Below are 25,510 nucleotides of genomic sequence, written 5' to 3' on the forward strand. Positions count from 1 at the left end.
GGGGGAGAGAGTGTGAGAGGGGAGGGATGAGGGGAAGGCACACGAATGTTGATAAGGGTGAGTGTGTTTTCTACGCTGTAAAAAGTGTCCGATTTGGCGGCGTAAAAAGGCTCTAAAGTTTCATTTTCTCTATAAAAAAAATGTCAGGTGAATAAACGAGTGGGTTTTAAAAAATCTCAATTTTTTTATTCGAGTTTAATCCGTTTACAGTTCAAGGGTATGATTTCGCAGATGAGATTAATACGAGGACAGGGAGCACGAGTTTGAAGAAGAATAGTCTAACATCCAACGAAAATTTCGAAGCAAACGATTCGCTTTGGAAACCATAAAAACAGACTAGTTCCTGTCGCAGTTCGATGTTCATTTTGATCAAATTTCGATTCGTTAGGACAGAAACCATGAAATGTATCGGGAAGGTGGGCATTTTTTGCAGCGTGCAAGGCATTGGTGGATGTGTGTGTTTCCCTGTGCGTCATGATTGGCTGAAAGCGCAGAGGACGCCTTAATATTTAATACTAATGTTCCCCTGGTTGGCTGAGGACTGGAAAGGTCCAACCAATGTTTTTTTACTTGCTTTAGTGGCTGTGGCTCCCTAATTAATTGCAGCTATCTGTCTCCTATCGATGTGTGTGTACATGTGTGTTGTGTGTGTGTTTCCTTTTTTCTCCCCAAACCGAACATGAAATAGTTTGTTGGGCTATACTTTCTTTCTTCCTATCTATCCCCCCTTCCTTCCTTCCCGTCCTGGTTCGCAGGCAGAGACAGGACAGATTGAAACCCAGCTGTGATCGTCGCTTTTGGTCGTTGCCATTTTCCCCCCTTATTGCCCGGTGATGTTGGATATGGGAGAGCGCAAAGAGGTGAAAATGATTCCTAAATCGTCGTTTAGTATAAACAGTTTGGTGCCCGAGGCCGTTCAAAGCGACAACAACAATCACCAGAACCAGCATCACCACCAAAACCACCTTCACCACCACCACCAGAACCACCACCACCGGCCCGGCGCCGCGGACGAAGCCGAGCAGAAAGCTCCTCTTCCCGTCGCGCAGCCGGACGTTAAGGCGGACTCTAAAAGTGACTCCTCGAGACAGGAGAGCTGCCCGGACGAGAAGGAGAAGCAGGAAGAGAAAAAGGACGCAAAGGACGGAGACGGCGGCGCTGGAGGGAAGGACGGAGAGAAGAAAAGCGGCAAGTATGAAAAACCTCCTTTTAGTTATAACGCTTTGATAATGATGGCCATCAGACAGAGTCCGGAGAAGCGGCTCACTCTGAACGGCATTTATGAATTCATCATGAAAAACTTCCCGTACTACCGGGAGAACAAACAGGGCTGGCAGAATTCCATCCGACACAATCTCAGCCTCAATAAATGCTTCGTCAAGGTGCCGCGGCACTACGACGACCCGGGCAAGGGGAACTACTGGATGCTGGACCCTAGCAGCGACGACGTTTTCATCGGCGGCACTACCGGGAAACTCCGACGGAGGTCCACCACGTCCCGAGCCAAGCTGGCCTTCAAGCGGGGTGCTCGGCTGACCTCTGGGCTGACCTTCATGGACCGAGCCGGCTCCTTGTACTGGCCCATGTCCCCCTTCCTCTCTCTACACCACCCGCGGGCAGGCGGCGCCCTCGGCTACAACGGGACCTCATCGGGATACCCGGGTCATCCCATGTCCTACAGCACCATGCTCACCCAGAACATGAGCAACAACCACTCGTCATTCCCATCCTCCAACGGGCTCAGCATGGACCGGCTGGTCGGGGGGGATCTCCCCTACGCGACGCACCACCTGACAGCGGCGGCCCTGGCGGCCTCGGCGGTACCCTGCGGCCTCTCCGTGCCTTGCTCCGGGGCCACTTACTCCCTGAACCCCTGCTCGGTGAATCTACTGGCCGGACAGACCAGTTACTTTTTCCCTCATGTCCCACACCCGTCCATGACCACGCAGTCCGGCGGCAGCGGCGGCACCTTGCAGGCCGCCCGGGCTTCGGCCTCCAATTCCCCGCAGGCTCCGTCCTCCTCCTCGCTGCCCTGTGACTCTCTTAGGCCCGCTCTGTCCGGCTCTCTGCCGGCCTTCTCCTCAGGACTTTCCGGGGGGTTGTCTGACTATTTTACGCATCAGAACCAGAGTTCAACCTCCAACCCGCTTATACACTAACACCCCAAACCCTCACCCCCAGCCTCACCCCTCCACTTTATCCCACCTCACCTCTCCATCCATGCATCCATCCCCTCATTCTGCCCTGAAGGAGTGAGAATCTTTAAGTGACTGGAACTGTAAGTTGAACATTTTACACTGAACATTTACATTGTACAAAAAATGACAAAATTATTATAAACTACCTACTATAGAAAAAAGAGAAGAGGCTTAAAACTGCAAAACAAAAAAGAGCAGCACTGAGAAACTAACAGAAAGCAGCCCTGAAGTTTCCAGGTATTTTTTATTATTATTATTATTATTATTATTATTATTATCTTAATTGTTATTATTATTATTATTATTGTTATTATTATTATTATTGCTTCTTCTTCTGCTCCATCTTCTCCAGCAGTTTTAATTTTTGTGTACATAATGTCTGTTCCTATAAGTGTCCGGGGTTTGTCTCTGTATAGTACTGTCAGTCAGCGACGTGCAATGTGATCTGAGATAAAAAAACAAAACAAAACAAACAAAAACACAAAAAACAGAGAGCGTGAGGAGAGCTGCAGGCTGATTTTTTCTGTTATTATTATTGGAGGAGGTATTACTTTTATAGAATATGTATTTAAAATAGTTTCGTCTAATTTTAAGATTTAAAAAGGTAAAATAATAATAATATCTCTGATAGCCTGTTTTGCCCGCATTTTTGCAGTATTATAAGTATCATGCGGGGTTGAAGAAAAGCGGCGGAGAGTGATTTTATTTTACAAAATTGAAACACATTTTTTATATATTTTTTTTATTTTTTTGTTTCTAGCGACTCTGCCTCCCGCAGTTTAAAGTCCCGAGACTGTTTCTCCACTCGTTTAATTTCCCAGTTGAAAACTGCTAATGTACTTTCTATAGACCAAAGAATCGGTTTTTTAGGATTTTTAGAGTCAGTATTCAGCTGCATAACACTACAGGCCTAATGTGGAAAGAATTAAGGACTGAATGAATGGATGGGAGAAGGTGTGGATGACGGAGTGAATGATGCCTCCCTCACTGCAGAAAATATCCATTTAAACGAGATTTATATTGCTTTTTTGCAGTCTTTTTAAATTAGCTGAAACGTAAATGGAGTTTGGTGGCGCCGATTTTTTTCAGCGTCATCAGCGAAGGATTGTTAGTGCTGCTGGAGAGATTTTTTTTGCCTCCTGTTGCCTGTTTTTTTTTAAACCTTTTGAATTTAACTGCTCGTGCTATAGAAAATTCAGATTTCAAGGCTGAATATTGAGCACAAATTTCTCGTTTTGCTGATGGATATTTTCCGCAGTGCAACCTGTGATGTGCTTTCTTTGACTGTAAACGTGATCGCCGATAAAAACGGACGTTCACGCTTCTTTTCCTTTTATTTACTTTTTGTATTATTAGTAAAAAAAAAAAGCGAGCGAGAGAGAAATGTCTATTTGTAAGTTGAATGTGGGCTTTTGCTTTTCTGTTTTTCTATAAAGGGAGGAACGATGTAAAAACCCGTTTGTTTGACAAGAAAAAAAATGCCTCATTATCTAATACTACTTGGAATGATTGTCCTTTAATTGTCGTCTCTAAAAAAATTTTCATGGTTGTGATACTATTGTGGTCTTATTCTTATTCCCGTGTTTGTCGCTTACAAAAGTTTAAAAAAAGAACAAAAAAAGAAAAAAATAATCATAAAAAATAAAAATAAAAGAATAGGTTACATTCATAACTAATGAAAATCCTTTTGTCTTTTTTTATTCCTGCCGTCCGTGTTTTCACTGATTTCACTGAAAAGCACAAAAATCAATTTAGGATTATTATTGTTCTTTTTTTTTAACAGCAAAACCACCTTTTTTCTTCTTCTAGATTTTAACTTAAATTTTGGATTTTCTTAATCAGATTCTGAATTATGGTTTTATGGAGAGCAAACATCATTTGATTCATTTGTGGGCTAAGGTCGATATCCCACCTCATCCACACGAGTGTTTCCGTTTATGTTTTCCTGGAGTTTTAGTTGTTCTTGTTTACGCACACATCTGGGATTAAAAAAAAATTCAACCTGTGCGTTACAGCTTTTACACGTGCAGATTTATGCGCGTCTCGGTGAAAAAACTGTCAAATGATGCAACCGGAGGTCGCGTTAAGGCTGCTGAAGCCTGACTGACTGTGTGAGGGTCTTTTGGTGTTTCAGGTTGTGACATTTTCTCCTTCTGAGCAGTGAAATCTGAGGCGCTGGAGGCTGTGGCCTCTGGGTTTGTGTGCAGCCCCCCTCCACCCCCCCTCCCTAATAATGTCATCTTTGCACTGTTTTATCATCATATGTCTGTTTGGTTTAAACTGCTCACAGCTCAAACCACCGTACACTAGTTGTAAGGAGCTCCAGTTTTTTCAGTCTTTTTTTCCAAAGAAAAGTCAGGATGTGAGAGCAGATTTGAGCGCTGTGTCACTGATGCGTTTTAGTGTTTTAAATGCGGCTTTTCTTGCTCACTTTGCTCAGTTCTGTTTGTTTTTTTAAGCCCCAGAGCAGAAACTTTCTGGATATTTTCCCCTTTACATTTTCAGATTTGACATCTTTCCTAAACAAGAGTCAGCTTTTGCAGGCTAATTGTGGTCACTGGTGTTCTTTCTTTGGCGCTGTGCAGTGTTTTCGTCTGTCTGTGGCTTTTTATGTGTTAACAGGTGATGACTTTGATGGTGAGATGACTCTTCTTCTCTGTTTTTTAATCATTCTGCCTCATCTGATTTTTTTTTCTTTTTAAGAATCAGAAAAAGATGATTTTTTCCCCCTTAAATTTAGAGATTTGTGCATTTTTTTCTTGGTCAGGGGCCAAATGGTGATGGCGCGTTTTTTCCACTACAATTTCTGATATTTCCACCGTCAGGAGACTTTCTTTCCTCTTCCCCTTGGCGCTACTGTGGTTTAGATTTTGAGTATTTCAGATGCTGGTGGCCGGGTTTGCGCCTTCTTGAAGCTATTTTACAGCTGAAACTTAAACAAGGTTGAAAATTTACTTCTTAAGTTTGGAACTATTTAATGTTGTGTGAAGTTAATTATTTATTTTTGTGGTGTCATATTTGTACTATGCAACGATCGGTCTGAGATCCACATGTATGCTTCATGTATAGGTCGCAGATGCTTGGTTTGGTTTTTAAATCTCTCCAAATAAACACACACACACACACACACACACACACACACACACACACACACACACACACACACACACACACACACACACACACACACCTTACATTTCAGATTGTGTTAATTCGGTTCTTCAGTAAACAGGTTCACATATCGGTTTTCAGTATTTTTGCGCTTCTGTGGAGAAGAAACATGAATTAAATCCAGCAGGGATGCACGTGCCGGTCGTGAAGTCTCACATTTGGAGATTTTCTCTCTTTGTTACCTGATGCTCTGCGTTTAATTCTGTGTGGCTGCAGCTTATGTGCCACTTTCTGTTTTGTTCTTTCGCTTTTTTGGGGGTGTTTGTGTGTTTCATTCAGGAAGTCTGATTCAAAGCTGAGCGTGTGCGTTTGTGTTGTGCTTTCTGCTGCTGCCGGGATCAGCTTCAGTGTCTTCTTTGAGGTGCTCTGATCGCTTTTTGTGCAGTTGTCGTGATTCCGAACTCAACCTGAAATCAGAATTCTACTTTCAGCCCTGAAAAAGAAAAGTGAGATCTGGATGTAGAGATGTGTTTGCGTCCTCCTCCTCAGCGCTTATGAGCAACGCCTAAAGACTCACAGTGTGTTCAGATGTCGCTGTGATCGCGTGGATGTTTGTTGTTGCAGCTGGTGTGATTTTGATCCGCGGCCTGCAGCTTTTCTTCCTCTCTCTCTCTATGCTGGTGCACAATCACCACCTCACATTTTTTTCTGCAGGTTTGTGGCGTAAAGCCGTAAACTGAGCCTCTCTGTCTGAGGCGCTGCAGGCCTTCCAGCTTATTCTTCGTGTTTTAACATTTCAGCACAGGCTGCACACCCATATACATTTTTTCTTTCTCCACTTTCAGGAGTTTAAATTCTCTAGAGTCCACTTTAGTTGGTGCCTCATGCTTTCTTTCTTGCAGTGTTGTTGCTAAATTCGAATAATGTTTGCTCAATTGAAGGAAAAAAACAAAACAAAAAACAAAACAAAAAAAGCTGTTTCGATGTGAGGATCGTCCTTCCTCACCTGACAACACGTTCTAACCTGAATGAGTCTCTGTTCGGTTTTGGATAAACGCTATCACGTGATTTGTCCTATAGTGGAGTATAGTAGGTCTATAGGTCCCCTCCATCCATCTTAAAGCTCCAATTTTCTGTCTCAGAAACAACAGGTCTTGGTGTTGTTGCAGAATGTTGTTTCCCGTCTTCCCTGTCGTTTGGTGGAAAGATAATTCATAATCCATGCAGATGTGAGAGTATTCTGCTCATACAATAAGCCTGCAAAGCAAACACTGAGTTTCTAATAGAGTCAGTGTGAGAAAAATGTGATATTTATCTTATTTAGTTAAAACAAACTCATAAAGAAACCTCACAACAACAACAACAACAACAACAACAACAACAACAACAACAACAACAACAACAACAACAACAGGTAGTGCAATTATTTCAAATAATGACAATGACAGAATAAGGATTATTGCCCTCATGCCTGTCTGCTGCCCACAGGTCAAAGGTTAAACCTCCATCCTTTTTTGTACTTTTCTTAATATGTGTTAAAATAGCAACCATCTTAAAATCTCTTCATTTCTTTCAGTGGAAATTATTCCAAAAAACAAAAACAAAAATCCCAAAAGAAACAAAACAGAGTTCATTATTATTATTGAATGTTTTTGCTTTTTAAACAAAATTCGTGTCCTATTAAGAGATTTTGGATCATGAAATATTTCACTGCTGCACCTGCAGTAACTAAAGCAGGAGGTCAAAGGTCAAACCTTCAGACTGCCTGCAGCTTCCACAGGACGCAAGTGCGACCCATGTGTAGCAGACGTGTAGTGCTTGTGTTGAACCTGCAATCAAAGTAGCAGAAAGTGGAACAAAAGAATGAAGATGCAATGACGCTGATAGTTGTGTCTTTCTGCTTTTATTTGATAATCATTTATTTTTTCTGTGCATCACCGCAGCGGCTGCTAGCTTCAGTCTGAGTGCAGATGGCTCAGGATCTCCTCCGCCTTTTTATCGCGCACAGATCTGTCGTTTGGAGTCGCTGAAAACCTTCGGCTGTTTGTGCTGTTTGCTGCTGCGGCTTTAGTGCTCAGTGGATCAAGTGTGATCTTTCATTCTACAGCTTCAGGGTTTATTTTGCGGATCGATAGCCGGTGTTTTGCTACTCTGTCAGAGGCCTTATGCATGCTTGTTTCGGCTGCCTGGTGAACACATTTCATCCAGAAGGGCTCCTGGGTTTTCTATTTATTTATCAACTTATTTTTTTATGTCTTGATAATGATTATGATTTAAGTTATAGGAGACATTCATTTACTTATTTCTTCAGATCAGAAAAGACTCACTTTAAAGTGTTCAGCATGGCATTTTAAAGGCACAATAATGACTTTTGAGGGATTTTTTGCCTTGAGAAGAAGAGGAAAAGAAAATAGAATGAATGGAAATTTAAAAAACAAAATGTGATTATTGGACAATCAGTCAGTCTGGCCTCTAAACCGCAAATCAGTCCTTTAATGGAGAAAGTTTGTTACACAGTAGCTCTTCTTCTAATCAGAAAAATCTCAATTATGTGAAGTTCTGAGCACATTTAGTCAACAGGTATAGAGCTTACATGTTTTTATGAGAAGAATAAAGCTTCTGAAAGAAAATTGCAGTAAAAAATAATTCCTGTCACACACACTACTCTGAATTTGGTTTAATTTGTGACAATGATTTACATTACATCTGGGCATCAAATCAGAGTTTTCCATCACCAACAAGAGGATAACATATGAAGAAAGCCCTAAATGTTTGAATTTGACTAAACAGATTGGACCATTTCACGAGAATCTCATTGTCAGTGATAAAACGCAACAAAATCAAACACTTTGAAATGTAGGTTTTTAAAACTCTAATTCCTTTGGCACTGAAATGGAACGCAGTTAAGGTGCTGAACAGTGTCGGCCTGTTGCCATCAAAACATCTGATTAAAAAACAGAAAGAGTCATTTCAGTGTGGACTCTGAGGGGCAGTAAAGTCCATGAGGACAACGAAATATTTTATTATTTGATATTAGAGATTTAAAGGATAAATGAACATTCCCAGTAGGTGTCTTCAAAATAGCAAAAATAACAACATTAATTTGTAAGGATTAAACATGTGATCTCATAATCCAGGATTTAATTGTAAGATTTAGCTTTATCATGAACGAAAATGGGAAATATTTTGAGAAACTAGATCTGGTGGTTAGGAGATTTTTACAGTCTGAAAAGTAGGAATAAAATTCAGAGTATCTTGGTAGTTTGGCATTAAATAGAAAAACACAAAGCTTGGCAACCCCCCCCCCCCCAAACCCCCCCCCCCCCCCCGAAAAACCCCCCATCAGGCTTTAAAATCCCAGATTTCTTGCATAATCTGATATAGCTGTATTGATGTTATTCCTGCATCATCATAATAATGCTGATCACCATTGCAGCTGGTCAGTGAATCAATAGCCAAGAAGCTAGCTAATGCTTAAAAAGATCATTAGTAAACCAACATGAATGATCTAAATTTGGCTGCCAGCAAACCTAACTCGACACATTAATTTCCACACAAATAAGCTATGACATCACAACAGTATGATTGGTTAGTTGCAATGTCGATCCTGGACCAACATTTCATTACTATTTTATGGTGGTGCAGAACAACACAATGCAGAACAATGCTGTAAATCCACACTCACAGACATGGTCTGGAACCAAATTAGCAAATAGAAAACAGAATCACTGAAACACTATAATTCTGATCTCCAAGGATATTTATTTTTTAGAAAAAATAAAAAAGCACCCACATGATTGTTTTATTTGAGATTTTTATTTTCCCACTGTTCTCTCTAAAGGCTGATTTATAGAAATCTTAAGAGCTTAGATTGTAAAAAGTGAGTTTGCTACTTTGTGAAAGAAATAACTCGAGTTATCACAGATCAGGACTTTTAAAACCCACACCACAGGTCTGCTCAAACAACTAAATACTAAGGAGTTCTCTGTAAAATGTGGGTCATTAAATCTCAAATCAAGGTTTCAAATGTTCTGCTCCATGTTAATTATATAGAAACATAGCAGATATCTTACATTAGGAAATAGTTAAGGTCCAAACATCAGTATCTGAAACTCAAATCACTTCAAAACTGGATTCAGTTTTTTTTACCCCCTCAAAAGCTTGTATATTAGGCACCAAGTTTGATATACTAATAAAGTAACTGGGTGTTCTTGGTGACTACAGAATAAAAGTTTTTTGTGCTCTAAAATCCATTTCAGGAGCTCTTTTGTACCAAGTTATGACATTTCTGAAAAATACAATAAAATAAATAAATAAATCCAATGGGAGGGGGGTGATTTAGAGACTGAGTGTATATGTGACCAACACCCTGGATGTTTGGAAGCAGATTAGAACACACACCAAGTGCACCGTACTACCTTAAAGAAACCAGTGTGAACCTCTTTAACTCAAATCAAGGTTTGAGTTTTTTAGTCCCATAACACTCGAAAGCTTGATTCACAGCTTCTTCAAAGCCAGAAATCTTTGAACATTTAACTGCACGTTATCGGTGAGTGTTATTCAAAAATATGTTTGGGATGCAGTAGCAGGCTTTTTAGTGTAAAATAACACTCCAAATCTTATTTCGTGAGCATCTTCCTGGCACCGGAGTTTATGATTGAAAAACAAAATTGTCCAAATAAATATGTCAGCGGAGATTTTTAATGGCCCATAATCCTCCAAATCATTAAAAAAATCTTGTAAACTTGCTGGAAAATGTTAAAAAGAACAGCAGGTTATTGGTAAATACATGCCTCAGAATATCAGCATGGGCCTTCAAAACATCACAAATAGGAAAACCGAAAAGACACATGAAAGACACTGGCCTTGAAAAAACCCCATGTCTGATCAAACGATCTAAAAAAATAATAATTTTAAAAAAAGTGAAAGTTTGTGGAGCAGCAGCAGCAGACGGTCGGTGTCTCGGTGTGTCGTGGTCTGATCCAAGCGCTGCTGTTCTCTGCAGGCTGTTTGGTGTTTGAGCCTCGGCTGCTCTCAGATCAGCCCACCATAACAACAAAGGCGGACTTTCAGCGGCAATTTGTTCGTTTCCTAAAAGAGGGCTGCGAGTTAAACGAGTCCCACTGTAACGCAAGAACTAACCCGTCCCCCCCTCACCCCTCCTCACCCCCCAACAATGGAGCTGCCAGGGAACCCAATATCTGTCAGGCTGATGCTATCTGTCCCATGTTAAATGGGGTGACCAGCAGTCAAAAGACAAAAGAAGCAACAGAAGGACACAGGGGAGGAGGGGGAGGAAGTGAAGATAAACTTTCCCTCTTTCTTCCATTCCATTCCGTTCTCTTCCTTCTTTTCCTTTCTATCTTCTCCTATTTTCCTTCTTTCCTTCCTTGATTTTATTCCTTATTTCCTTCTCACACCATTCGGCCTTCCTTTCTAGGTTACCCTCTTTCCCTTTTATCTCTCCTTCCACCCCCCTCTTGATTTTCTTCATTCCTCCCCTTGTTCTTTCCCCCGTCTTTCCTACCTATCCTCTTTCCTCTTTTTATCTCTTCCCTTACTTCCACCCTTTCACTCGACTTCCTTCCTTCCTTCCCTTTCCTCCCTATTTTGCCATTTTCCTTCTTGTATTTTTTGTCTTCCTCTCCAGTCTTTCCTCCCTGCTTTAGATTAGGCTTAATCTTATTTTTTATCGGTGTCTCTAAAAGAACTTAAAAGAAATACACAAACGAAACTAAACCCAAAACACTGACGTAACATTTGGCATCACAGACGAAAACAGTAAAGACACAGCGGGACACGTTTGACTGCAGTTTGTAAAGATACCACAGATAACTGGCAAATATTGGCGACAAACAGAAAATTCAAATAATAAGGTAAAACGGATACAATAAAATGAAATAAAACGGATTGTATGTCAGTAGACCATATGACAGCAGTTTTTACTCGTGTTCAGTAGACCGCTTTTGTGGAAATGCAGAGATGTTTTATCTATCTGTTTATTTATTTTGTATCCGCCCAAAAAGTTCCCATTAGTTCAAACCAGTTTCTGCGACTGCTATAAATTCACCGACACTCACCACCTGTTATAGATAAGCAAACAATGTTAGGTTTATTCTTCTCTAGTTATCCTGAAATAGATCCTAAAGACGAGGAGCTTAATTTTAGAAATAGCCTGACTTTACTGGTGTGTGTGATCCTCCTCTCCATGGATCTGAATGGTTCAGACTGCAGGGATTGGCTCTTGGAGGGCGCACAGGATTAAATTCTCAGGGCGAAAAGGTCAGCTGACTGTGCCCCAGGGTCGGCACCAGAGCATATGAAGTGCATGGCCAGCCACCTTTGACAGAAGGCATTTGGCTTACGTCACTTTGCCATTTACAATAAAATAAAATAAAATAAATGTGCTTTCGCTCACACACTCTGTGCCCAGAGGTTACAAACCAAAATGCAGCAATACCCGTTAATATACATTTTACAGAATACTACGGGAGTCATCGGGCCACCTTCACAGGGAAACCACAAATCATGAACAGGTATACATAATAACTCTTTACGCGTAGTAGGCTCACTGATAAAAGTGGTTACAGTCAGAGAAGTGCAGAATCACGTGTCTTAGATTGCGCAGGCAGGAAACGAACAGGAGAGACCTTTTCTCTGGGCGCATGCGGAAGGAGATCAATGAACTCAGCACACACCGGGACAGTTTCCTGTGAGTGCAGTCAACACATTTCCATTTGTTTTCCCATTTTCGATAGGATCATGCTTCAGAACTGCACTGGCTGATGAATGACCCCTTTTTTAGCTTCATAGTGACATGAGGGCTGCTTCCCAAAATCTGAGCGATTACTGCAGAAGCTCGACTGTGAACTGGAATCGGAGATCTGTGCGTTTTTGGGGGAATTTATTATTATTATTATTATTATTATTATTATTATTATTATTATTATTATTATTATTATTATTATTATTATTATTATCGTTGTTGTTGTTGTTGTTGTTGTTTAATGAACAAACTACATGAATTAATGTATGTTGTAGTTGAAATATACCAGTAGGATGGCCTGGACCCCCGAGGCCCGCCCATGACGCCCACGCTGCTGTGCCCATTCACCATCTCTGTATGTCAGGGGAGAAGCTCCTTCCTGGAGCAGCTTTGTCCTTACCATTAGCGTCAAGTGTCATGTCTCCTTTTGACTCCCCAACAAACCAAGAGCCGGATATGGTGCCTTTACCCCGATATAGAGCTGAGATAAATAGTGGACCCAACTGGAGAAGTGTTAGAACTGACTTTGTTTAGGCAAATCCACGAAGGAAATCAATGGCCAACACTTTTGACAATCTAATAATAAAGAAAAACAAGAAGCCTTTCTCATATCCTCTGTGGAATACGTGAAGACACCGAGGCATTTTGAAGTTGCATTAACTTAATAAAACAGATCGTAGTGCGTCCTGCAACCCCCCCCCCCCCCCCCCTTTTTATTTTACAGTGTATAAAACACGCGGTCACACAGCAGCTGTGGTATGATATTCGTTGTGGTAGTTTGAATATAAAGAACTACATTTTAAACAGCTAAGAGGTACCACGCAGATGTTAATCAAGACGCTTAATGGAGATGATAAATTATATTTCTGTACTTTATAATTGTAGACAGAAACCAGTCACGAAAAAGGTCAATTCAAAGTAAATATAGAAAACAGGAATTCTCAATTTCTTTGGGGCCTATAGTTTAGCGAATATTCCAAACATGGCATCAGCAGCACACTGTGTATTAAAACCTGATATAAATGAAACAACAAAGTTTTTGTTGTTGTTGCTTGTTTTATTGACATTATGACTTTTATTAAAACACACCCAATATTCCAGGCTGATTTCTGCTGTTTCCACATTTTTTGGAAAAATATAAAAACCACAGCGCACATAATCATTAGAATTTTACTATTTTCAGTAACAGCTATTTAGTTTTTAAAACCAGTAACATTTGACAACATTTTACAGAACATATGCGTTTTTAATAATAGTTTGCTAATTGGCATTTTTTAATCAAATGTATGGCATATGCGCAGAAACAGAAACAATAATGAATGCAAAAAGTGTTCCAAAACACTTAGGCAAATAAATAACAGGTTAATGAGTGTGTGTGTTTCAGAAGGTGACGCGATGGTCTCTCTCTCTCTCTCTCTCTCTCTCTCTCTCTCTCTCTCTCTCTCTCTCTCTCTCCCCGTGTGTGTGTGTTTAAAATGAAGCCTCTTCTTCTTTTTCTTAATTTGTGAAGCTGTTTACACGCTTTGCTTTCTTGTTTTCGTCTTTCTCTCATTTTCTACCCAAATATATATTCTGCTTTGGTGACTCGACCACCACGTGACCATATGTTCATCGGTTGCACCTGAACGCAGAGAGGAGGCGTGTGACGTGAGCGTCAGATAAATTCACAGCATTTTTTTTTCAAATCCTCAGAGCGATTTTATACGCACCACCGAAACTCCGTGAATCAGTCCACTGTGTGTGTTTGCAGTCATGTTTACCGAGGAGGTGATGAAGCGATTACACAAATAAAAAATAAAATATTTTCTTTGCATGGAGCCAACTAGCTCATAATAAAACTTGCCATAGCGCTTTCTGTACTGTTCTCTCGTTCGCTGATGTATTTTTTTAAAACATATTTTAAGATTCTCTGTCTCACACTTACTCAACAGCCTTCTGTCTTCCAATAAAGGTTCCCGTAATCTTCATAACTCATAGCTAGAGGACGAGCTCATTTGTCATTTTCTTGTATAGTCTTTTCATAATTTATGAGTTATTAATCAGATGTACGACACTTACGACTTAGGGGGAGGAAACATTTTCGGTCAATGTTTACATTAACAAATAAAGACAAAAAACCAACAAAAAACCCCCATATGTATTAAACATAAAAGTCACGTGAATGCCGGGCGTAAAATATCTGATCCTGAAAAGTTCCCTGAGGAGGACCACCAGACGATGAGTACTTCCATTTACTTACGCCTCTGTCAGTGCGCCCCAGGGCAGCTGTGGCTACAATGTAGCTTGCTGTCACCAGTGTGTGAATGACTGAATGTAGTGTAAAGCGCGTTGGGGTCCTTAGGGACTAAGTAAAGCGCTATGCAAATACATACGAGTTAATTTTCTGCAGTTATTCAATTCTTTTTATTTTCACTAAAACTTTTAAGAAGAGGTGTTTTGTGTTGTAAAGTAACCGTCGTACAATATGAGACAAAAGCAAGCAAAGAAAAACAAATAAAAGGAAAAGAAAAAACCAAAACCAACAAACCAACAAAATAAATAAATAAATCAGGGGCTATATGAGCAGCACTTGGCGACAGCGGGAGGGAAGAGCTCCCTTTTAATGCAGCAGAACCCACGCGGGAGGGGACAGGAATCTGCTCTGGGAGTGATTGGAAAGAGAAGAGAAAAAAAGCGAGCGCAGAGAGGCAAGAACAAACACAAACTATGGGACAGAGATGACAAATATTTATGGCATGTAGCAGTAAAACGCACTGGGGAGTGAAAAGAGGGAAGAGAAGAAATGCTCTGTCCATCACAGGAAGTCTCCCAGCAGCCTAAACCTATGGCAGTACGGCAGTAAGTAAGCAAGGCTTTAGCTGTGCAGTGGACGGAGAAGCTACGCAACCAAACATTACAACCGTACAATCAACTTGACGTGGTTACTTTAAAGGCTGGAACCAGGTCTGAGACCACTGACGATCAGGTGCATCAAGGTGGTGATAAAACGCAGATAAAACTGCTATAAGACTGAAGCAGTCTGCTCTCAGTTTTCAATTAAACTGGGTCAAGCCAGCACTCACATGGAGTTGGTTTGTAATATCGCAATCAATTGTGCAATCTTGTTCTCAAATATATTGCACTGTGTTGTAAATCTGTTGCATGTAGTTTTATACATTTATGGTAATTTTTCGTCCAGACAAATGAGAGGCGACGAAGAAGAATCAATATCTTTATAATAGAGCTCTTCTCTTAAATCAGGGGTCTCAAACTTAAATGAGCTGTGGGCCACTGCTGACACTATCATCTCATTGGAGGGCCACTTTAGTGTTCAAGTAGTACACCCCCCCCCCCCCCCCAAAGAAACAAACAAACAAGAAAACACCCATAAATATGTCTGAAAATGTACTGTTTTTTTTTTTTTAAATTCCAAATATTTTATAACAAGACAAAACAGAACTCTTAACTGAAGCCTTTCATTGAACTACCAAATAAACAAATTGATCCTCTCTTTCTGGCCAGACACGTGGCAGCACTTCTGCAATCATTTTGTTTGCATTTAACAAAATAAAAATCCAGACCTAAGTGTACACATTAGGCTTTGACTTTCTCACTGAACTAACACAGCCAATCCCTCCACATGTTTGTGCTCTCTGCTCACATTGCCTTGATACTAAATCATTTTTTGCTTTTAAAATAACTTATTTTAACATTGCACTCAACAACATAGAAATCCTCCCTAACAAAAAAGTAACTTCAAAGGCCAAATTGCGCTATATCTCTTCATGTCAATATACGGCTGCAAAGTAGGGGTGACATGGGCTGCAAGTTTGAGACCTCTGTCTTAGATGTATTGATGTAGACTGCAGACTGAATTAGAACAGAGATTTAGTACAGGGTTTATAGCGTTTTGCTTTATTACAAAGATTCCTCCATATAAACCCCAAAATTGTATATACCAGCTAATATGTATGATGTGTAAGTGAACAGAAACCATTATTTACTGCCTTCCCTGTTTTAATGACGATGCTGTCTTGTGCTGCGTGCATAAATACACCAATCTCTGTGTTTTTTAGTGCTGTGTGAACCTGAATTGAAGTTATTTAACAGAGTTGCTGTCACACAGCCTGCAGTTAGAATTTGCTATGAGGGCGTCTCTGAAGAAATGTTATGGGCAGTTTGTTGGCTTTGCAACTGATGGTGCAGCGCAGTGCTGTGCTGATAAAGAGAAGCAGCCCCACTCCTGAGTGAAAAAATCAACACTAACCTGACCATTATTCACTGTGCCAATTTTAGTTAGAACTTGCTGTCCATGGTGCTATAAAACAAGAATGTTGGCATTCTTTTCATATTAAATATTAAACTTAACTTGAACAGCTGGTCAAATAGTTGGAAGTTGACAAGGGATTTAATTCTGGCAGATGTTTGTGCTGCTGCATTTGATTGCAAGTATCTGAAGAGAAAAGACTGAGACTGGGAATATTGCGAATATTAATTTAATTAATGCTAATCCTAATATATTGGAACACTCTGACATTAAGCTGAAACACTAACAGTCTCACTGATAGCTACACTTTGACTGACATTTGTAACAGTACCTTTTTAGAGAAGTAAAAGAAACAAAGAAACATGAAGGTTGCTCTGTGTGTGCGCTGCTGAGAATAGGCAGGAAGAGATGTTGAAATTGTTGTAGTGATCTCAGAGTAGAAAAGTGGCTTAAAGCACAACACACTGGAATACTGTTAAAAGGAAAACGCTTCCTTACTTCCAAGCTTTGTTAAGTTGAGTTCAGCTCTGTTTCAATAAATCCAAGGATTTTCCCTGAGCAGGAATGAGTGCAGCTCAGCTCTAAACACTATGAGCGAGACCTGAGTAAAGAGGGATACGACTGAGTGAAAGTTTTGGCACTTCACTTATAGGTTTGAGCCATATAACCCTGCCAATTATGCACTCATTTGGACAACATCTCCCCCTCTTCTTCTGAATAAATGAAGACTCCTAGAGACTGCTATGAAACACACATTAGGCACAAAACAACAACAGGCTTTTTGATGTTAAATTGCCTGCCCAAAACCTTAAAAACTCAAGTTTGTATGTTTCATTATATGATGAAGGATAGGAGTTGGCTCAGGGTCATGAGCTGCAACTACAGTAGGTCATAGAATGGTACTGTCATAGTAAGTAAGTAAGTAAGTAAGTAAGTAAGTAAGTAAGTAAGTAAGTAAGTAAGTCAGTGTGAAATTTCATTGGTCATATGACCAATGAAATTTAGCGTGTATGTGGAATATATATTCCACATACACGCTACAATACTGTAGGAGGTATTATTGCAAAGTGGAAGTGTTTAGGAATCACAGCAAATGAGTCAAGTGGTAAGGTAGTGAAGTGGTAGGATGCTTAATGCTTAAACTCCAGTCAGCTAAGGCTGGATTTCCAAGCCTCATCTGGTGTTAACAGCAGCACAAGAACTATGAGCTTCATGGCATGGGTTCAAAGCAGGTCCTGTAGGTGTACGTTTGTCTATATGGTATATGATACTATGAGACACGATGAGGCCAGGATCAAGCTGGAGTTTGTATGTGAGATCTAAATTCAATTCTGGGTTTAAAAGGGAAACAATGACAAAAAACCTAAGGATGATTAAGGATGATTATTGGATGATTATAGAGAGTGTTGTTTAGCACACTGGTCCAAAACCTTCCATAAGTGATCAACTGGGCAGTGTACTCATGCCTCTTGGATGTGGCATCTGTATATGATCAACGCATGATAAAGGCGGTCACTCAGATCAGAATTTGGTTGAGCTGCAGTCACCCTTTCCTCTAAGGGGACAAGTGGACACAAAACATTGCAGAAAATGTATCTCACAGCACAACAGAGCCCCCACATCCCATAACTGTAGGAATCAAATGTTCAGCGTTTCCTTCTTTCCTCCAGCTGTTTTGATCTAATTTACAGATATTTGGGACAGCAGGCTAAATTCAGAAGTGTTTTCAGGCTCTGTACATACCTGCACATTTTTACTGTAAACTGAAGCTGTTTAAATAAATAAATAAATAAATAAATGAAGTATACTTTATTGATCCCCATGGGGAAATTCCTCTCTGCATTTAACCCACTCACTCAGTGAAGCAGCAGTTTCATAGGATTGACAGCACTGCAGTAAAAAAGTTTAAACTACTACATCCCAGTTTGACTCTAAAAAAAGGTATAGGTTCACATGTGACATATGAACATACAAGCAATCTGGGTTCATCATGTCCAGATAAAACCAAAACTTAGCTAATGTCTTTCATTCATGGCTAATTCTTTTTATAATAATTACATAGAAATGGTCTGAGCTGTTGTCTGGATTTATGCTTTCTGTTTGTTTATTTGTTGGCTCGTTTCTTTCATTCCTTCTTTCCAAGCTGATTTTTTGATTTTTTGCCTTTGTTAAAAAGACAAAAGGGCCACAGTTTGGATCACTGGGACGAGCGGGCGACCATGGTGGGGAGCGGCCGGTTCCCCTCTTTCTCCTCCCAACTTTCCTGTCTGTCTTCACTGCACTGTCTAATAAAGGCAGTAAAAAGCCAAAAATAAAATATATAAAAAATTCTTGGCCACAGTTCAGTTTAAATAAAAAAATCTACCCATTTAATTCAATGTAATTTTGTTGCATAAACACAAATGTACCAGAATCTGGACAAATTAAATGTACTTGACTGCTGTACATTCACTTTGTATCAATCACATTTTCCTTAATGAGGATTTATTTGACTAAATAAACCCTTAATTTTATATATTTCAGTTTTATTTTACTCAAAATTATTGTTTCAGTGTAAAGAATCTTTTTTTGTGTGTGAGTGTAAATTGTCTTTACACCTGTTCTAGCTCCAAAAGGAGCTGCAGTGAAATGCTTAATGTTAAATATCCTTTTCATAGATTCAAATGAAATACTTAAAGCATGTTGTATTTTCTTTAAAGATGTACGTAGACTTAGAAGCAGCACAGTGTAACTTTAGTTAAAAAGTTACTGGCACTTTAAGGAAACAGCAATGTTGCTTAGATACAAAATACTGTTCTATGAAATATTTATGTACCACAAGTAGTTTATTAATATTGCTGTGATTGTAAAAACTTTAAACCTGCAAATGTATACATTTTGATATGCAGTGTTTTGTTCCAGATGTTCTGCAGCTTTTTCTTGGAACGGACCGTGTGACTGATCGATCTCCCCAGAGAGCATTTATCTGTCAAACTGTGAGGGTACCCTCGAGTTCAGATGCAGTCTATGCTTCTGTATGTTTAGCAGGTTATGCTCAAATTCTTCTTCTTGTTTTGAATTTGAACAAACAGGAAACACTGCAAGGAAAATTTTCTGTGATAGACGGGCCCAATTGAGCCAAAACTGTCTTCTAGAGATTACACTTTGCACTTTGTTTACACCAGTGACTATAGAGACACCAAGGCGTCATGCACTAGAAAAAAAAAAAGAAAAAAGTAATTGCATAAACATATCAAGCTTTAGTCATTGTACCTGAAAAATGAAGCCAAGGCAAATGTGCCAAAAAACTGCAGAGGCCCTTTGAGACTGGCTTCAAAAAGGAGTCCGTTCCCATAGACTCCTGTGATCAAATGTCCAATTCTACAACACTAAAAGCATGTTTAGAGCCTGGTACAAAACAGCTGTAGCCTCTATGGATAGTTTCCTGCTTTGTAACAACAAACTGAAGAAAAACCACCACTGAATGAAGGGAAATGAAAAAATAATAATCTTAAACTTAATAATCAAGGTAACAGATGCATAAACACGGAGAAAGGATCAATAAACAGATATAAGTGATGAATAAAAGACCTATAAACTGTGCACATGAAAGAATAAAAAACCAAAACATAATCGACGACACATTAATGATTGTTTGTTTTTCCCGATTCCTGTTTCCTTTTGCTATTGCTAGTTTTTCTTTTGCAAGGAGGTTACATGGCACCTTTTCTGTCTCTGTAACCATGGTCACAGTTAGCTCTTTCATGCTTACTGGTTTTTTATTGGTTTTAGTGATCAGGTTAGCCTGCAGGTGCCATGTGACCTCAGGGTAGAAAAAAAGATGATCTGAGGGCAAGAGAGATATAAATACCAAACGATAATTAGAATTATCATGTAGTGAGACCAAGTATGGTTTTGTGTGGATACAGTGGAAATATGTGTGTGTGTGTGTGTTTGCGTGTGTCTCAGAACCCACTCCATTATTTCTTTCAGCCACATATGGCCGGCTGCCAATCAACGACGATTAAGATTTGGGAATGTCAATGCGCTGTTTTTCTTTCTGCATTAAATGGTTAATCTGGATTTGATTGGTACAGATGAGGCCTGGACACACAGACACACAGACACACACACACAGACACACACAGACACACACACAACAGGCGCTCAGAATGTTCAGTTAACATTCTTGTTGCTTAAATCACTGCAAATACTACACATTTTTTTGAGTCTCGTAAAACAAAAGTCCAGACTTATATGAATACAGCAACGCCACATAGTAGGCTGGAGTCAAGTGATTTGTTTGTTGTAAAGCACTCTAAAGAATGACCTATTTGCATGTTTAGGCAACCTATCTTACTAGCTGTTATTATCACAACCTAAGACAACACTCCAACTCTACTGTCTGAGAATCAGAGCCTCTAAAAGTAGCTTCAAAACTGTAAAAAAAAAAAAAAGCCTCACAATAAGAAGTTACTGGGTTTAAATCCAGCCCTGGGCTTTCTGTGTGGAATTTGCATGTTCTTCCCGCATCCAGTGTTGGCGTCGTTACTCAAAGTAATATATTTCAAATGACTTTTCTTAAAACTAATGCGGTGTATTGTTTCATTACTCACCAGAGCAAGTAATTTGTTACATTACTCACTACATTACTTTCATGTTACTCCATAAAATGACCTGAAACTCACTGTAACATATTTGAGTTTTTGTGTATGTACACAAAAGCCATAACATAAAACAAAGACGCCTATAGAGACTTTAAATTGATTAGCACAGTGATCCTACTGTTGAAACATGCGCAGGTGGAAATGGAGGCTGCACCAATGCTGTAAGTCGACTGCTAATCACTGCCTTTGTTATTTGTTGAAGTTCATGGTCTTGCTGCTGGGCTGGGGTCTGTATGCGGTCAGTCTTAACATTATTCTGCATTCTTGGCTAGCTTTGTGTTAGCAGATGCTTGCTTGTGTTAGCAGTATTAGCAGCGTTATGTTGTTGTTGAATTTCACCAACCCTTTTCTCTATTCCGCAAAGGCTGTAGATCACTCCACTGACTTTAGTACAGTTATGCGTTAAATTACAGCATAACTGAAAAATGCAATGTGATTATACAATAACCTGTTACAGCCAACGTTGCCTGTATAGATTCTCTCTCTTAGATTAGTTGGAGACTGTCAATTGACTTTAGCTGTGAATGTGGGTCTGTCTATATGTGTTAGTACTGGAACAAATTGGCAACCAGTCCAGGGCATACCCTGCCTCTCATACTATTACAGCTGGGGTAGTCTACAGCGCCCCCCATGACCTTGAACTGGGTAAGCCGAAGAAGAAGGATGGATGGATATAAGGGGTCTGTGTACTTTTTAAGGCTTGAGCTGAATGAGGGGCGGATACTGAGAGACACTTTCTGTTCAGGAGGTCAGGGCTTCTCAATCATAAACTAGTGATTGAGACCATATCCTCAGCAGGAAAGTGTTTACTGGGATTATAGGGAGCTCATTTTCCCATAGCCCTCTATATAATTCAAATTATTTTGTAACCAGTGATATCGCCCCCTGTAGACCATTAGGTTTAAAGGCACTTGTGAACTCGATTCCCTTTTCCCTTTTTTATATAAATGTAGTCAGTGAACACTGTGTTTAACCTTAGTGCTATGACCTATTCCTTTATGCAGTGCTTACAGAGATGTGGACTTTCAAACGTGTGTGTAAAGGGCTTAAATGTCTCATGCACTTGACAATTCGACCATATTTGTCTCTGGTTTGTGTTCCCCACACAAACCAATTATACTCTTCTAAAAGGAAGAACAAGAGCTATTTTGTTTGCATTTTATTAGACAACTCAAAAAGAGTAAACAGTGAGCAACCGTTCAACAGAAAGCATAGCAGAGACATCATGAAATATATACGGAGATCAAAACAAGTGCCTGGTGTTTTTTTTTCTGGCATAAGCTCAGCAGACAGTCAATAATCCAGGACAGACTTACATCACCTACAGTATGTCTCTGACTTCAGATACCATACATCTAGGATTGTTTATCAATATTCACTATTGAGTCAGGGTGACGCTATAAACAGATAACAACACAATTTCATTTTTTAAATGAGGACAATGTGTAGGTGTAAGTAGTTCATCTGAGCAAATCCACAAACAAATAACAAACCAAAATACTGTCTTTATTGTTTCAAGAAAAAAAAACATTTTTGTAAAAATATTTTGGTTTCTCCACACTGCTTATGACCTTATATGGTTAGCAAGCGAACATTTTCGCCTCAACGTTGATGTGCTAGAAGTGGGAAAAACATGTAAGTGTAAAGTTAAAAAAGGATTTGAGCAAGTTTGACAAAGGCCAAATAGTGATGATCAGAACAGCTCCATAAAGGCAGCTTTTGTAGAGTGTTTCTGATCTGCTGTGAATGATATTTGTCAAAAGTTCTCCAAGGTAGAAAGTGGTGAACCAGCGACAGAGTCATGGGCACTCAAAGCTCACTGATGTGTGATTGGGGTCTTTAATAATCAGACCCCATTCTATCTTAATGACCTTGTAGTACCATATCACCCCATTAGAGCACTTCGCTCTCACACTGCAGGCCTACTTGTTGTTCCTAGAGTATTTAAAAGTAGAATGGGAGGCAGAGCCTTCAGTTTTCAGGCCCCTCTTCTGTGGAACCAGCTTCCAGTTTGGATTCAGGAGACAAACACTATCTTTACTTTTAAGAGTAGATTTAAAACTCATTTTTGCTAAAGCATATAGTTAGGGCTGGATCTGGTGACCCTGAATCCTCGCTTAGTTATTCTGCAATAGGCATAGGCTGCTGGGGGATTCCCATGATGCATTGAGCATTTCTTCTTCAGTCCGCTTTCTCACTCACTATGTGTTAATAAACCTCTCTGCATTGAATCATACTTGTTATTAATCTCTGTCTCTCTTCCACAGCATGTTTTTTTTTATTCTGTCTTCCTTCTCTCACCCCAACCGGTTGTGGCAGATGGCCCCGCCCCTCCCTGAGCCTGGTTCTGCCGGAGGTTTCTTCCTGTTAAAGGGTTTTTTTCCTTCCCACTGTCGCCAAAGTGCTTGCTCATAGGGGGTCATATGATTGTTGGGTTTTTACCTTACAATATAAAGTGCCTTGAGGTGACTGTTGTTGTGATTTGGCGCTGTATAAATTGAAATTGTAAAAACTGAATTGAATTGAAATGTGTGTGATGAGCAAAGGCTGGCCTGTGTGGTCTGATCCAACAGACGAGCTACTCAGATTTATGAAAAAGTTAACGTTGGTTCTGATAGAAAGGTGTCAGAACACACTGTGCATCATATCCGGTCTGACGTCATTAGCTGTGTCTGGGCCCAAGCTCCGCTGCAGGTTGCTAAGTCAAACGATCACTAACAGAGTTAGAAGTTAGCAAGGAGTTAGCTCACTAATTTCCATCTAAATACAATATATCATGTTCTGACTGAGAGATTTCTGAAACAAATTAAGACGTACAGCTCTGCTATCACTTCCGACATAAATGAACACAGGGAAGTAAACAGCAGTGACGTTTTGTAGGGTTACTGCCAGACAAAGGCTGGTATAAAACCATGTGCTGCGTGATCGCTAGCGACACAGCTATGTTAGCATAACACAAATGGTGACGCTGGAGGAAGAACGCTAACTTTTTTCCACTCGATAAAAGTTTCCGATGGTCAGGGACAAACGTAACTGTATTCCAGAATGCTGTAAACAGACCAAACTTCAACGAGGAAAACAACAGGTAATCCATCCACAATATGAGGTTAGTCATTAATATACTTCTGTATGGGCTGGGCTGTAGTTGCATAGTAAGGTTTTAAAAACTGAGCTTTAAAACGAATAATGGTAATAAAAACCGAGAGAGGCCAACAGTGATCGCTGACTGTTTTTTAGATGCTTTTTGAGATTAATTAGAACAAGACATGAAGCATTAAAACATGTTAAAAACACAAAAGCCTTATTAAATGCAGGGTAGTTTGGGCCCTGAAGCAGGGTTCATCATGTCATCACTTAAAGACTGGATTTGTGTGCTGTTTAGCCAGCAAAAGGGGGGCCAACACTGTGTTAGGCAGGTGGTCATAATATTATAGTGGATTGGTGCATTATGCAACCATTTACTGAAAAATGGAGATTTCTCAGTAAATCTCCATTTATACCAAGTATAATTTACGTCAATATACTTTATTGACGTAAAGTATATACTTTACGTCAATAAAGTATAATATTAATAATATAATATTGTATAATAGTAATATAATAGTAATAATATCAGGATGTATTCAAACAGAACAGAAAGGTTTGTACCCCATCTTTGATGACTATTATTTATTTATTTATTTTTGCTATTTAGTTTGGAAAAAGATTGAAGAAAGTACCATAAGCTGGGCTAAAATATAGTTTTTCCACAATGTTAATCAAACGTCTGAGGGAAAGCGTTTCCCAATTGCAACAACAGTCATATGGCATTGATGTTATATTTTTTCAAGTGTTATAAGACTTCTGATTACGTTTATGAGACTTTATTAGTTAAAACGTGGCTTCCAGGATTCCTGCTTAGGCATCATTGCTGTATGACACTCAAAAACAAACAGCTGACTTTCTTTGAAATGATAAAGAATAAGAATCATAAGGAATTACAGCAGAAACTTGATCATTTTGATGTCTGTGTTTTTGGCAAATAGCATGACAATTTTAGATACTATTGTAATCAAATCTTTTCTGTAAGAGTAAAACAGCATTAAACTAAAAAGTAAAGAACACAAGCACTGAAAAGTCCTTTAAAGGTAAAAATCAAATGTGACAAATGTTTTCTTTTTCCAGCTCTCCCACCTTGTTAAAGTCATCTCTTAATCAGTTCTGCTGTGTACCCATGCCCAAGTTGTGTTCAGTGATGTTGTCATTACTTGCTGTTAATGATAATATAGTTAATGATCATGATAAATTAACTGATTGGAAAACAGGTAAAAAAACAAAACAACACAAAAAAATCACCATTCAATCCAAACATCATCAAATATACTTTTTACGCTTTTGTCGCCCAATTGTTTCAGCTCACATTATTATAAATTGATGTTATAGGAGAAGTGAAGCATATGTGATACAGTATGCACACAATATACCTCAGTTTAAATAAAGATAACAGTAAAAGCTGTCCAGGTTTGAATTAACTAAGCTGAAATGTAATACTGTGTGCTTTGGT

The 25,510-nt window shown here is 39.4% G+C and overlaps 1 protein-coding gene across 1 annotated transcript; it reads left to right on the top strand.

Annotated features, from left to right (window-relative positions):
• Positions 1–549: 549 nt before the first annotated feature.
• Positions 550–2,484, top strand: foxg1a (forkhead box G1a). The gene has a single exon (XM_026192727.1). It carries the CDS (start codon positions 834–836, stop codon positions 2,157–2,159), a length of 1,326 nt encoding a protein of 441 aa, XP_026048512.1. The 5' UTR covers positions 550–833; the 3' UTR covers positions 2,160–2,484.
• Positions 2,485–25,510: the final 23,026 nt, after the last annotated feature.

This window comes from Astatotilapia calliptera, chromosome 14 (assembly GCF_900246225.1).
Source record: "Astatotilapia calliptera chromosome 14, fAstCal1.2, whole genome shotgun sequence".
NCBI classification, from domain to species: Eukaryota; Metazoa; Chordata; class Actinopteri; order Cichliformes; family Cichlidae; genus Astatotilapia; species Astatotilapia calliptera.

What these genes read in the sequence shown, in the direction of transcription:
- foxg1a (XM_026192727.1), top strand. Translation starts at nt 834, where the DNA reads ATGTTGGATATGGGAGAGCGCAAAGAGGTGAAAATGATTCCTAAATCG.